At 45.3% G+C, this 14872-nt stretch overlaps 1 protein-coding gene across 4 annotated transcripts in view; it reads left to right on the forward strand.

Annotated features, from left to right (window-relative positions):
* PARP9 (poly(ADP-ribose) polymerase family member 9) overlaps positions 1-14872 on the forward strand; it is a 110501-nt gene that overhangs the window by 1612 nt on the left and 94017 nt on the right. For 2 of the 4 annotated variants that reach the window (XM_029605299.1, XM_029605296.1), the window contains exons 2-3: positions 3184-3268; positions 11675-11774. In XM_029605299.1, coding sequence (XP_029461159.1) covers positions 11760-11774 — 15 coding nt within the window. In that variant the 5' untranslated portion in view covers positions 3184-3268; positions 11675-11759. Of the gene's footprint in view, positions 1-899; positions 1017-3183; positions 3314-11674; positions 11775-14872 lie in introns of those variants that run through there. The other 2 variants (XM_029605298.1, XM_029605297.1) reach the window with 2 other exon arrangements.

The following is a 14872-nucleotide window of genomic DNA, read 5'->3' on the forward strand; positions in this document are numbered from 1 at the left end:
AAAACCTGTCAGAAGAAAAAATAAAAATTTTTAAATACCTGTCGGAGGGCCGCGTGGGTACAGGCGGCGGCGGCGGGAGCCGGGTGGTCGTGTGTTAAATCTAGGCCGCGGGCGGGTGGGCGCCTGTTTCAGGCGGCAGCGGCGGCGGGGGGACACGCTTTAGTTCGAGACGGGCGGCGGGTGGTCGCGTGTTAAATCTAGGCCGGGTCCGCACAGGCGCGCATTCATTCACTGCGATTCGGCGCTCAAGGCGTGACGTCACGGCATGTGACTGCCTTGAGCGCCGAATCGCAGGGGTCGCACAGGCGCGCATTCATTCATCCAGGCGGAGGAGCCGGTGCCTTCTCGGCAGCCCCCACCGGCAGTGAATGAATGAATGCGCGCCTGTGCGGACCCGGCCTAGATTTAACACGCGACCACCCGCCGCCCGCCGGCCGTCTCGAACTAACGCATGTCCCCCCGCCGCCGCTGCCGCCTGGAACAGGCGCCCACCCACCCGCGGCCTAGATTTAACACGCGACCACCCGCCGCCGGCCGCCTGGACCCACGCGGCCGTCTGAAACTAACGCGCGTCCACCCGCCGCCCGGAACAGGCGCCCACCCGCCCGCGGCCTAGATTTAACACGCGACCACCGGCCCCCCGGATCCCGCCGGCCGCCTGGACCCACGCGGCCCTCCGACAGGTATTTAAAAATTTTGATTTTTACACTTCCTGGTGCCTGTCATTTCAAATGTCATTTGAAATGACAGGTACCAGCGCACCCAGGTTACTGTATAGGCGCTGTATTAAGCGCCTATACAGTAAAATGGGTTACGCGGGCATAACCCTTCCCTACCGCTTTAAAGCCGCGGCATGCATTTGCGTGCGATTAGAGGAGAGTATCGGGGAGTTAGTGAAGAGAACTGTGCGTGCGGGGAGGAAGGGTGCGCCTGACACTACCTCACTGTTTCTACCTCGACCTTACTGTATCGACCTGACGCAAACTTATGCACATAGAAGCCACATGCATATAGCGGTACGTTTATTTGCATATTGGAAGTATGCATGTCATCTTTCTGGAAAACACTATGCACACATATGGAAATAGTTCTGGTGAGATGATTTTCAAGGGGAAAGTATGCGTGTACCTTCCCTTTGCACCTTGGTGTAAAGCCTCTGGTTACTGCATTTTAAATTTTATGCGGGCTGTTACCAAATTACTCCCATAAGGATTTTTTTTATTACAGAGTTCAGTTTCTTTTGATTTTTTTTTCTTTGATGCACTTTTATATGGGCACAGGTTTATTTGCATATTTTATTATTTGAAAAATTCCTAACCTGCGCATATTGCTAATAATTCAAGGTAGTTTACAGGATAAAAACATATATAATTTGTATGTAAAACATAACTAAAACAATGTTGCCAAACTGTGAATAACATCACAACTTGGTATGCTTTAATACATAAATATAATAATTATTGAAAATAGAATTTAATTAGCCTTTATTTGGTCTTTTGAAAATTGGGCTACTTTTGGACTTTGGGCTCCTACTTGGATTACTTGGCCAACTTTGGGCTACAGTTTCAGGCTGATACAGAAAGAAATGTGGGAGAGTGGGCGAGCGCACAGGCCAGTGTCCTCTGCGTGCGATCCAGCAAATAAAAATATGCTAATTAGGGCCAGCTGTAAAAGGAGGCGCTAGGGACACTACCTTTGGGTAGGCGCTAATTTCTGAAAGTAAAATGTGTGGCTTGGCTGCACATTTTACTTACTGAATCGTGTGGGAATAACTAATAGAGCCACCAACATGGGGGGGGGGGGGGGGGGGGGGTTGGACGCACGTTTTCAACGCGCTATTACCCCTTACTGAATAAGGGGTAAAGCTAGTGCGTCGAAAACGTGCGTCCAACCACTGTACTGTATCGGCCTGTTTGTCTTATTTTGGGCTATAAACCCTGTTTAAAACCTGGCAGCTCAGATCATGGGAAATGCATACAGACTGGAGAAGGGGGGTGGGGTGGAGAGTGGAGAAATCACTACTGGGTGTGCAGTAAGAAGGAGAGGGGGTGAGGAGAGCAATTTTAGTCCAGGATGAGTGGGAGCCTCAGGAAGAGGGAATTGGCCTTCACCTCACAGCTTGTCTTCATCCCTCTGCAAACTGCAGAGCAAGTTATTTTGCTGGTGGTTTGGCCCGATGTGCCATTTCCTGGGGTATAAAATGGGGGAGAAGGTGTTCTGTCTGGCACAAGCTTTCGCTAAATGGGGCCCAAGTCTTTGTAACTTTTCAGAACAGAAAAGCCAACAGATAGCTGCTCTGTACACCCCAGGAGGCTGTGCTGCTAATGCAAATGGAGAGTGCCTAGCAGAGTCTGTGCCACAGAGGGTTGCAATCCAGTCAGGGCTTTAACTCCCCATTCCTTTTAACACCAATAAGAAAGGATGCAGAGGGGATCATGGGCTGTACCTTTGTAGCTTCTGTCAAGTTCTGCTATCGAAAGACTCACCTATTCAAACTTGCATACCCAGAATAATGTATTCTTGTTCTACATTCTGTCTATTGCTGTAGTCTACCCCTCCCCCTCACTCATCCCTACATTGTTTTTATTTTTGTTATATGATTCTTTGATATTTCATTCATTATTTATGTAAACCGTATTTTTATTTTTTTTATCTTATTTCGTTTACCATTTTTATGTGTGTATTTTATTGTAAACCATCCTGAACCTTGGAGGGTGTGGCATGTGAGCACTTTAAAATAAATAAATGTGTATGTGGAAAATAAAATCTCCCAGATTGTGCTCTTCTCCATTTAGTTACACCATTGCTGTTTGGTGTTTCTCTGGAAAATGATGCACTAGAACATTAAAGATTACAGGACTTCCTCCCCTCTCGGTAGGTTCTGATAATCTTATTGGCATGGCAGTTTTACATGTGCCAAGTAATACAAGTAACCGCTTCCTACAGTTTGAATATGAAAAGGGAAATCTTTCTGGAGCTGTGGTCAGATCAGAGAAAGTACAGCATGAGCTAAGAGAAGGCACCAGATAAAAGAATGCAAAATGTTTCATTAATCATTTTATTGCTCCCTCCCCTTGTGCATTTCAGCCTGATGCCGATTCTGTTTCACTTTTGAAATGACTTGTCATGTTGTGAGCAGTGGAGCCATTTTAATCAGCCTGTCTTCACTCTGTTAACTTTCAGAGGAATAAAGGATCACCAAAGAAGGTGTAGGAGATACCTCAACTCGTTTGTGAGGACCTGATGAGAGAGTATAAATCTGTAAAAGGTAAATGGCATAAGAAGCTTAGGAGGATGGTGATCCAATGTACAAGTAAGTTACAAGTTGCATTGTAGTGGAAGCATGATGGTGTTTTTGTTTTCGAAGCTGCTACAGAGGTGTAAAGTTTAAAAAAAAAAAGTGAGAGTGATGCGCAGTATAGAAAAACTTTTAAATAAATAAAATGGGTTAGCAGAGGAGTGAGAAAACTGTCAGGAAAAATGCAAAAGCTCAGAATTTACAGCTGCAGCTCAGTAACTGCCGGATGAATAGGCAGGGAAGGAATTGTATTATAACCAAGGGACTGGATCCTGGTAGCCACACCCATCTCTCCTGCTCACTTGTCAGGCTGATTCAGTAAGAAATGCGGGAGAACTGGCGCTCTGTGTTTAGTGCCCGCTCTCCCCGATGCGCGCCCAGGCACCTCTCCTGGGCGCGTGATCCTATATTTAAATGAGGGGTCGCACTAAAAGGTGCTAGGGACGATTACGTGCCCCCTAGCCCCTCCTTGGCCCAGGAGAGGGGCGCTGTCAGTGGGTTCAGGAAACAGACGCTCAGTTTTATGAGCTTTGGTTTTCCGAACCCACTGACAGCGATCGGTTAGGAAAACACGCTGTTAAAATTGAGCGTCCATTCTCCTAACCGGGACTGGCTGGTACTTTTTTTTTTTTTACATTTTTGGTTCCTCCGACTTAATATTGCTAGGATATTAAGTCGGAGGCTGTACAGAAAAGCAGTATCTTCTGCTTTTTTGTACACTTTTGTATGTGGGCTGTGCGGATTGGCCGCACATTTTACTTTCAGAATCCCAGGTGACTGACTAATTGCCTCATCGACATGTATTTGCATTTGATGAGCGCTATTAGTTTCCAGGGGGTTTGGCCGCACATTTTCAACGCGCTAAACTCCTGACAGTATAAGGGGGTAATAGACGCGCGGTCAAAAGCGTGTTAAACAGTGCGCACGGACGAGCGCACTTTACAGACTTGGCCTGTGTGGGTTTGAGTGGCAGCCCTGCTACAGGTCTTCCCAGTTGGTTAAATATGGTTTAAAACTGCCTGCCAGATTACATATATTTTTTTTTTTTTGTTTATTTAATTAGTAAGATCCATTAATGGTATAGGACGGGGTGGGCAAACTTTTTTCTTTTTTTTTAAGAGGGTCACATTACTGGCACTTATCAGCGCCAAGGGCTGGCATTCCCCTTGGAACTCCATGGGGTGGGGGGTGGGGGCAGTTACACTGGCAATTATACCCCATAGTCAGAGGACCAGAGCAGCAACCATACCAATAAAAAGAATAATTCAACACAATTAAGAAATAGAAGAACATCAAATACTGATATAAAATGTCCCAAACATCCATAAAATATTTCAAAACAGACACATGAAATTATATCCAATAATTAAAACTAATTATTTTGCCCACCCCTGATGTAGGTTATCGACATGCTTCAACACTGAAATCCAACATTCACCCTGTAATCAGCATAGATATTTCACAAAATTACAATTATATAATGCTGCCTAACAACTAAATCAAACTTAACTTCATTATTCCAGATTTAACCTGAATGACCACCAAGACAGATCTAGCAATACCACCAAATGATCGAGCACTGGAGGGGGTGTCCCCAGTACCTTTCTTTCCTTTGGGTTCAGCAACAGGAGCTGATAAGCTCCTCGGGCAACAGTCCAGACAAGTGGTACTGAGTTCCCTAGTAGAGTGGCCTCCCAGGGCAACAACTTAAAAAAAAAATAATTCCCGCTCTTTTTACCTGGAAACTTTTGATTTTCGTATGCCCCGAGATTGTCATGAATTAGCAGGCGGGGGGGGGGGGGGGGGGGGCGGTGTTGTCGCACACACTTCCTCTCTTTCTCATGCATACACCCATACACACAATGATCTCTCACCCATAGGCAGGCACACAATGTGCTCTCAATCACCCACACGCATTGCTCTTTCACCCACCTCCATACACACAAACGTGCACTCGTGCTCGCCAGCTCCCTCACACACACCCCCCCAAGGCAGGCACCCATTCATTCTTATACACAAACGCACCCTAGGCAGGCGCACATTCATTCATTCATTCAGACACAGACTCCCAGGCTGGCACCCATTCATTTTCTCTCTCTCTCTCTCTGGTTTGGCCTGTGGCCGTAGTTTGCTCATCCCTGGTGTAGGAGGATTTTTCCAAATTGATGTCAATCATTTGTTTACTAAGGAGCTTGGTTCCCATATTTTAAAGAATTAATTATCCCCCTTACCCTGAACTCCTAACCCGCTCCCTCCCGCTGATTTCCCCCCCCTCCCCCCAATAATCTCTGTGTGCAGTAAAATGCAAGAGAAAGAGAAGCACAAATACAAAGTTTCTACACCCTTATTAACAAAGAAGGAATAACTCCTGAAATATCAACATCCTATGACTTTGGTTCACCTACCGCCCGAAATCTGGCCTGCAAGAATGGGTTCAGTTGGGCAATAAAATGTCCCCAAATGCTAGAAAATTGTTTGATCACTTTGCCCCTGCAACCCAGGCATCAGGATTTAAAGTCTATCATTAGAAGGTCTAGCATTTCAGCATGCCACAATGAGTAGGTGGGGGTATCTCCTGTCTCCCAGCGCACTCAAATACATCTTCGTGTGACACACAGACCCTTCGTCACCAGCAAACCCAACTCCTTTACACCAATACCCAATGTTCTGGTATCTTGTATTTTAATTTATCATGCAAGAACCCTCGAACCTGTGTCCAAAATTGTTTTATAGGAGGACAGTCCCAGAAATTATGGCGAAGAGTTGCAATAGGTTCCCCACACCTCTGGCAACTAGAACTATCAATGTTTCAACAAATGGGCCTTATGCGGAGCTATTACAATTCTATGCAAAATTCTTAAGCGCTATTCTCTAATGAGCGTGGAAATGAGTTTGCGATTGAGCAACCACAAGCTCTCTTGCAAGTCTTCTTTCTCTAAATTTATCCCTAGGTCATGGCTCCATACCGAAGTTAGAGCTTGCTTAGTGTGGTATGTAGTAGTAGAATGAAGAAATTTATCTAAAGTCGCCAGAGAGTGTTTCCCCCCGCTATATAGACCCATAAGTCTTTGAAAGGGCCCTGAGCCTTGTGTAGAGTTTTGTGAGTTAAGCCGTATGGAAATAAAGCTGTGGAGTTGTAGGTATTGCAAAAAATCGTGAGACTGGAAGTTAAACTGCTTCCTGCAATGCTGGAAAGGGAACGTGCGTCTGTGCGTAAAATCAATGAGTGAAATTTATCCTTCCTCCATCATGGATTGTTTGGTGAAAAAAGGGGTGCGTGCCCCTGCCAAGAACCTGGGGTTCCCGCACATCGGCAGCCAGGGCGACGAGTTCCATGTCAAGCACAGCATCTTACGTAGCATATGCCAGCCATATTGCATATATTGAAAAAGCATTTTATTCTTGTGCAAAAAGGAATCTCATCATGACACGCAAGTAGCAGAAACCTAAGGTGATAAGGACAGGCAATACTGGCCTCTAGGCCTGTGTCTACAAAAGTTCGATTGAGAAGCCAGTCTCCCAGGACTCTTAGGGCACAAGCCACATTGTAATAATGAATGTTGGAAATCCCCATCCCCTTCCCGTATGGGCACCATTAATTTGTGAGGCTCTTGCTCTTATTGCTTTCCTAACGAATCTAGAACAGATAGAGAGTAGGGCTAGCAAATCTTTATGGGACAGTACCAAGGGGAGGGTTTGCAATAGATATGAGTTTGGGGATAAGTGACATGTTGAGCAAAGCTATGCGACCCATCAGGGAAATTGGGAAGTTCATCCATCTCGTTGTACATCTTTCAAACTCTTTAATCAAGGGGACATTGGCATGATACCTTTCCTTTGTGTCCCTGTGGACCAAGACTCCTAGGTATTTAAGGCAAGAGGTCTCCCATCTGAGAGAAAAAGGCTGCCAGTGGTCATGTAGGTGGCCTAAAGTATCCAAAATAACTGATTTTTCAAGATTTAATTTAAAACCAAATGATAATCCATATTCCTCAAAAACATCTAGCATCAAGAGAAATAAGTCTTTAGCCCGGGGTATAAATAACAGGATATTATCTGCGAATAAAAATGCAAATGGGAGTGCAGCACCCTGATGGGTCACATGCGCTTTTTGCCCTTCGTGCAGTTTTACTGATAAGGGCTCTAGGGTTAGGATAAATAATAAAGGGGAAAGTGGTCATCCCTGCCGAGTTCCACGATGTAAAGAAAACTAGGTAGATAGCGTATTATTCACCCGTATCTTGGCCATTGAATTACAATAAAGTACCCCTATCGCTTGCATAATATTCCAGAAAAGCCGTACAATGCAAGCACTTGAAATAGGAAATCCCAAGAGACCCTATCAAAGTCTTTTTCTGCATCAAAGCCCACCAAGGCTGGGTCCCTGAAGACTCCTAGATGACATAAATCTAGCAGTATATGTATCCTTCGCAAATTAACACTAGCACGGCGACCCTTAACAAAAACCCATCTGGCCAGGTGATATAAGACCAGGTAGGATATTTGCCAATCTGTTAGCAAGAATCTTCGCGTAGATTTTAATGTCTATATTTAATAAAGAAATGGGCCGGTAAGAAGATGGCAACTGAGGCTCTCGGCCTGGCTTAGGAAGTACTACAATATGCGCCATGCTTAAAGTAGCCGGCATTTTACCCTTTTGAATCATTTCTACATAAAGATTTTTTAATCTATCTTGTATTGAAACAGCAAGTAATTTGTAAAAATGGTTGGTAAATCCATTGGGGCCCTGGGGCTCTGAAGCTAGCCAATGCCTGAATAACAGAGAGCACTTCAGCACTTGAAATGAAGGTGTTGAGAAATGCCAGTTGGGAAGAGGTTAGAGAAGGAACTGCTAGTCCATGTAAAAACTGACCTCCTAACAAAGGGTCTCCCCTCTCTCTCTCTGATACAAAACCGAATAGTAACCACGAAAGATATCACTAATATCTTTATTAGCTGTTTTAAGGTTCCCATCGCAGATCTCAACCCTGCTATAAAAGTAGATCTCCACTCTCCACCCACCAAATTGGCAAGGAGCTTTCCTGACTTGCTTCCATAGAGGAACAGCCGGTGTATTATGAGAGGCAGTAGGGATGAAGTTGACTTCTTGTGAAGAGCCTCATTTAATATTTTTGTAGGGGAAAAAAAATTTAATTTTTATTTGGTCCGAAGGATTAACCAAGAGTTGCTGTTTCAAAGCATTCAGTTGGGCTGTTAAAGACAAAATGTCCCCATCTAATTTCCTTTTTTGAGCCAAGACATAGCTAAGAATGTCCCCCCTAAGTACCGCCTTCATAGTTTCCCAAAAAAGGGTGGGGGTATCAGTGTATTGGGCGTTATTGAATGCAAACTCTCTCCAGCATGTTTGTAAATGAGGTGAAAGATTTATCCTGAATTAGCCAATGAGGCATTTTCCAAAGAGAGAAATCTCCCCCATTTGGGACTTGAAAATTGCAGGAAACTGGACAGTGATCAGAGAGAATCAGGGATTTGATTTCTGCCCTTGCTACTTTAGAAAAAAAAAAGGTTTCTGAGATAAGCACGTAATCTAATCGAGATTTAGAGTCTGTTGCCCGAGCAAAGTGGGTATAATCTCGTTCCCCAGGGTGTAACACCTGCCGTGAATCTATCAATTGGAGGTGTTTGCACAAGAAAGGTATCCCCTTCCCTTCCATCGATGGGCCTTCACAGGCGCCCTGTCTAGAAAATTATCAGCCACAGAATTAGTCTCCACACAGAATGGTAGGGGCCGAGTCAAGGGCAGAAACATGAGTAACAATGTCTGCAAAAAAAACTGATGGTCATAGGTGTTTGGACCGCATATGGATCCCAATATCATTGGCTTCCCATATAAAAGGCCACAAATTAAAATATATCTGCCATTGGGGATCCACATGTGAGAGTGTTGCACTTGAAAAGGAACGGATTTGTGAAATAAGATCGCCACCCCTCGGCTGTGTGAAGTACCCGAAGCAGCAAAGATTTGGTTAATCCCTCTCTTTCTAAGTTTCAAGTGTTTTCGCTGGGACAAATACGTCTCTTGTGGTCTGTTAAGATGGGACATTATTTTTTCGCGTTTTTACTGGCATTCCCAGGCCTGCCACGTTCCACGTAATGAGTTGAAGCAGATTACCCATACAGATCAGAGTGAAGAGTACTGGGTGCCCTCCAGGATGACCAATAGATGTCATGGGCCCTCCCCTCTCATTATCTGCTACTCTTATTCCGGCATGCGAGGAGGCATTGACAAAACAGAAAAGTGTCTGCAGTTGGAAGTGGTGTAACCACACATTACCTTTTATCTATGAACTCTCTTGCTTCAATAAACATAGATCCCTTCCCTTCTCTCCCTCCTCTGTACTCCTTGACGCAGAGATATACTCTCTGCATTCAAGAATATGGGAGTCTGTGATGCATTCAGGTGCCTCCCCCCCCCCCCCCCCCCTCGCATAAAAAAAGAAAAAAAAATACATAAGTTTGGTAAGATACAAAAGCTCACATAGTCCCTGCTTCAAGTAACTATCCCCTTTCAGAATATTAACTTGTCCAAATCTGAACTTTGTAAAGTAGAAACCCTTGCATTAGAATTCCTATAATAAGGAACCACAACTTGGCAGGTTAAATGGAAAAAGAAAACCAAATATAAGATTCCTGTAAGAGTCCACGCAGTAGATAGTTTGACATTTCCTGATGTCTCTGGCACATCAGGGAGCCTTCCTCCTGAGAACACAAAGTAACGTATCCATCGCACCACCCGACTTAACTGGACACAAGAAAACACCACAAGGGTGTGAAAGATATTGGAAATCCACTGCGGTTCAGCCAGTCTGATTTTTCATTGTTTTAAAGCAGCCATGCGAGTTAAGGTGGGCCTGCCTTGGCTGTGCTCGGGGGCAGGGCCGTTGGAAAGTCTTTTGCTGCTTGCACCGAGTCACACCAGTGAACACCCTGATCAGACCAGATTTTTAGGCGGACAGGGTAAATTAAAACAAATTTCACCTGGCGTTTCACTCTCTCCCCACATACGGGGCCAAACTCCCGAAGCATGGATGAAACGTGCAGAGTAGTCCTGAAAGATGAGCACCCGCTGACCTTCATATAAAAGTTCCTTGTGTTGTCGGTAAACGTGCAGGATCCATACCTTGTGGGTAAAATTAAGGATTTTGGCCTGTACGACCCTGGGCTTGGATTTTTCCGTAGCAATGGGGCCTGTGCGATGTATCTGCTCAATGCGGAGGCGATTCACTAGGTCGGCTATTTCCAACTCTCTCAGCAGCCATTTTTCCAGTAGATCGTGTAATTTCTCATCCGTGATGGTATCCGGAAATCCTACAAACCGCAAATTCGCTTGACGAGAGCGGTTTTATAGATCATCAATCTTATTTTCGTGAGCTCTGACCAATTTTTCTGGCTTTTCCAGCTTTGTCGTTAGAGCCAAATTGTCATCTTCTACCAGGCTATATGGCCTTCCACATTTTCCAGCCTTGTGTGTGATTCCGAAAGTGCGTTTTTGAGTTCCACCATTTGAGAGGAAAGTACATCAAACCGAGGGCTCAGAGCTGTAACCACTGCTGAAGTAAGGTCAGCCACCGCAGAGGCATTGAGCCCTCCTGCCGCTGTAGGGTGCTGCATGGCGGCCATTTTCCCCTCAGTCACTGCGGGCATTTTCTTTGTCCTTCTTTGTAAAAAACGCGTGGTCATTTACCACAAAATGCACTTTACTAAGAGTTTGAGATTGTTGCTAGTTGTTCCCACAGGGTACAGTGAGCCCTTGAGTGAGGGATGGATCCAGATGTTAAAGGATCCCGGGGGTTCAGCTCCCGGAACATGTCTATCCCGGCTCACTGCATCACGTGACTCCCTTTCTAAATATTTTTAATTTTTTTCCTCCCTTTGTTTATTTTGCTGTGAGAAAGTGAGGTGAGGGAACACTGTACACTTTTATCCTCACATTTTTAACTATTATTTCCATCCCAGGCTTCTTTTTATCAGTCCAGCATTCTATGCTCCTATCTCATCCATTCTTGCACTGCCCAGTTTCAATATTTGCTTCTCTTGGTAAAAAAAGGTGAATGTGGATGAGTGGGGTAAGACTTGAATCAGTGGTTCCACTGACCTCTTGTTTGTACTCTGGGTACTTCAGATTTCCTATTCCAGATTTACTGTCATAGCGAACTGAGAGTACTGTGGATAGTGATGTTTTTTTTTACCAGGTTTGTTTGTTTTGCACCAGAAATGTTTTATCGGTTAAAACCTAAAAACAGAGAAGGCGTAAATATACAGTATTCAGATGTATTAGGTAATCTTTTAATTTAAAGAATGTTTTGTTATCTTGCAGTGCTATCACTTCTCATGACTTTTTTTCTTTTTTTTTAGGTGCACATAAGGTTTTGTAAACTGGAAACCACAAAGTGTGTATGACACAAATTAAAATACATTAAGAAAAGACTGACTTGAAAGAATGGCCTATTCAAAGGTAATACAAGCTCTTGCATTATAGTACTGAATAAAACCTTGCCTTACAGTGTGATGACAGTGGTGATGGTACAGGAAGAGACTTTTGGAACATAAGAAATGCCATACTGGGTCAGACCATGGGTCCATCAAGCCCAGTATCCTGTTTCCAACAGTGGCCAATCCAAGTCACAAGTACCCGGGAAGTACCCAAACAGATCACAAGCTACTATTTCTTATTAATTACCATAATAGCAATTTATGGATTTAACCTCTAGGAACTTATCCAAACCTTTTTTAAACTCAGTTACACTAACTGCTGAAACCACATCCCCTGACAGTGAATTCCAGAGCTTAACTATGCACTGAGTGTGAGAATTTTCTTCGATTTGTTTTAAATGAGCTACTTGCTAACTTCATGGAGTGCCCCCAGGTCTTTCTATTATCTGAGAGAGTAAATAACCAATTTACATTAACTTGTTCAAGTCCTTTCATGAATTTGGAGACTTTGATCATATCCCCCCTCAGTCGTCTCTTCTCTAGACTGAACAGCCCAAACTTCTTTAGCGTTTTGTCATAGGGCAGCCATTCCATGCCCCATATCATTTTGGTTGCCCTTCTCTGCACTTTCTCCAGAGCAACTATATCGTTTTTGAGATGCGGTGACCAGAATTACACACAGTTTTCAAGGTGTGGTCTCACCATGGAGTGATACAGAGGCATTATGACATCCTCCGTTTTATTTTCCATTCCCTTCCTAATAATTCCTAACATTCTGCTTGCTTTTTTGGTTGCCACAGCATACTGGGCTGACGATTTCAATGTATTATCCACTATAGCGCCTAGATCTCTTTCTTGGGTGTTAACTCCTAAGATAGAACTTAACCCTTGCTGTAGTTACACAATTATTTTTCCCTATATGCATCACTTTGCACTTGTCCACGTTAAATTTCATCTGCCATTTGGATGCCCAATCTTCCAGTCTCGCAAGGTCTTCCTGCAATTCATCACAATCTGCTTGAGATTTAACTACTCTTCATAATTTTGTGTCATCCACAAATTTGATCACTTCATATGTTGTGCCCCTTTCCAGATCATTTGTAAATATATTAAAAAGCACTGGTCCAAGTACAGATCCCTGAGGTAATCCACTGTTTACCTGTTTTCCACTGTGAAAACTGACCATTTAATAGAAACATAGAAATGACGGCAGAAGAAGACCAATAGGCCCATCTAGTTTGCCCAGCAAGCTTTCACACTTATTTTCTCATACTTATCTTTTACTCTGACCATTGAGTTCAGGGCCCTTATTGGTAACTTTTTGATTCTAATTTCCTTCCACCCCCAACATTGATGCAGAGAGCAGTGTTGGAGCTGCATCAAAGTGAAGTATAAGGCTTAATGTTTGAGGGTAGTAACCGTTGTATCGAGCAAGTTACCCCGATGTTTGTATACTCGTACTGCTCATATCAATGCCTTGTTATATGTTGTCTGGATGTAAATCCTATTTCTTCATTCCCCTCTGCCGCTGAAGCAGTGAGCTGCGCTGGATATGCTTTCCAAGTGAAGTATCAGGCTTAATTTGTTAGGGGTAGTAACCGCCGCAATAAGTAAGCTACTCCTACGCTTATTTGTTTACTTAGACTGTGCAATTAAGTCCTTGGTTGTTGTCTGAATATAAATCCTCTTCCCTGTACGTACCTGGATCAGTCCAGACAGTGGGTTATATCCCCCGACCAGCAGATGGAGTCCGAACAGAGTTTGAGAGCGTCAGCATATAGAGTAGTGCACCCTCTACTGGAGCTCAGTATTCTTCTGACTCCAGCAGATGCGAGTGGGGGGATCCACTAGCTCCCCCAGATTGACAGGGTTTCTTCATTTTTAGTTATTTCTTTCTTTTTCTCCACAGTATTTCCCTGTCTTATGTTTCTCTTCATTTTGGATCCTTAAAGTTTAAAAAAAAAAAAAAAAGTTTTCAATTTTTGAGGAGGTGTGTGTCTGTGGCTTTGCCTTCTCTATTCTGTACTCCTTTCCTCTTCCGTTGGGGTAAGTGGAAGTTTTTTGAGTTTCTTTCTCCACAGGTTTGCTTCTTTTTGGTGGTGCCTCGTGGATGCCGGTGGTTCCGGCCGCTCCACGCGTCGTTTGTGGGTCCCGCGGTTCGCAAGCTCCGCCCGTGGGTGTGTGCTCAACTAAAACGGGGGTTTTCCCCTGCAGTTACTGGACCCCTTCGGCGGGTTGTTAGGGCCATTTCCAGGCCCCCCCGTGGCACTAGCTCGTCTTTGGCCCCCCCCGAGGCTTTTCTTTTTCCCGGTGCTGACATGCCGCGGTCCTCGAGGTGTGAGGCCTGCGATGAACCGGGGAATCAATTTCTGAGGGAGGGGCTTTGTGAGCGGTGCTTCCCCGACGGGGAAGGCATCCTGCAGTCCTCCGGTGCGATTTCGGACCTGCCTCCTCCTCAGCCCGGGTGGCGCGGGCCGGCCACGACGCCGCCTTTGGTGGGAACGGCGGCCATTTTAGGGGGTCAGCGTGAGACGGACTCGCTCCCAGATGCAGACAGGATTGGTTGCACTGGCTCTCAACAGGCTTTGCCCCCGGCGGGAGGTTTGCCCGACCGGGGCTCCCAGGACGGTCCCCCCCCCAGGGATTCCAATCAGCTCTCCGTTTTTCTCACCTGACTTTATTCTGGCAATGCACATGGCTTATTTGCAGGGTATGGGAGCGCAGGCGCCTAATCCCCTGGGGGCCCCTCCCCCCAAGGTTCCTAAACTTGCTGTTGGTCTCACCGCCTCGTCCGTTACGCCTGGATCCCTGCCGGGTCCCTCTCCCGTGCCACCCCGGCGTACCACGGGGCGGCTTCGCCGGTGAGACGTCTCCCTGGAACCCCCGGAGGCGCATCCGGATGGACATACGGAGGGGGACGACCCTCGAGCCCTACGGATTTTTCAAAAAGAAGAGCTGGATGAACTCATCCACCATATTATTCAGGAGCTGGATCTCGACCCACCTCCAGATCCACCGATCCCTGTGGCTCCTGCCGTCGCCACCTCGTCTCGCAAAGGAGATCCAGTACTTGCCGCCCTCCGTCCTAGGGCAAGGGCTTTCCCTATTCATGAGTCCTTC

Source organism: Rhinatrema bivittatum, chromosome 6 (assembly GCF_901001135.1).
Source record: "Rhinatrema bivittatum chromosome 6, aRhiBiv1.1, whole genome shotgun sequence".
Lineage (NCBI taxonomy): Eukaryota > Metazoa > Chordata > Amphibia > Gymnophiona > Rhinatrematidae > Rhinatrema > Rhinatrema bivittatum.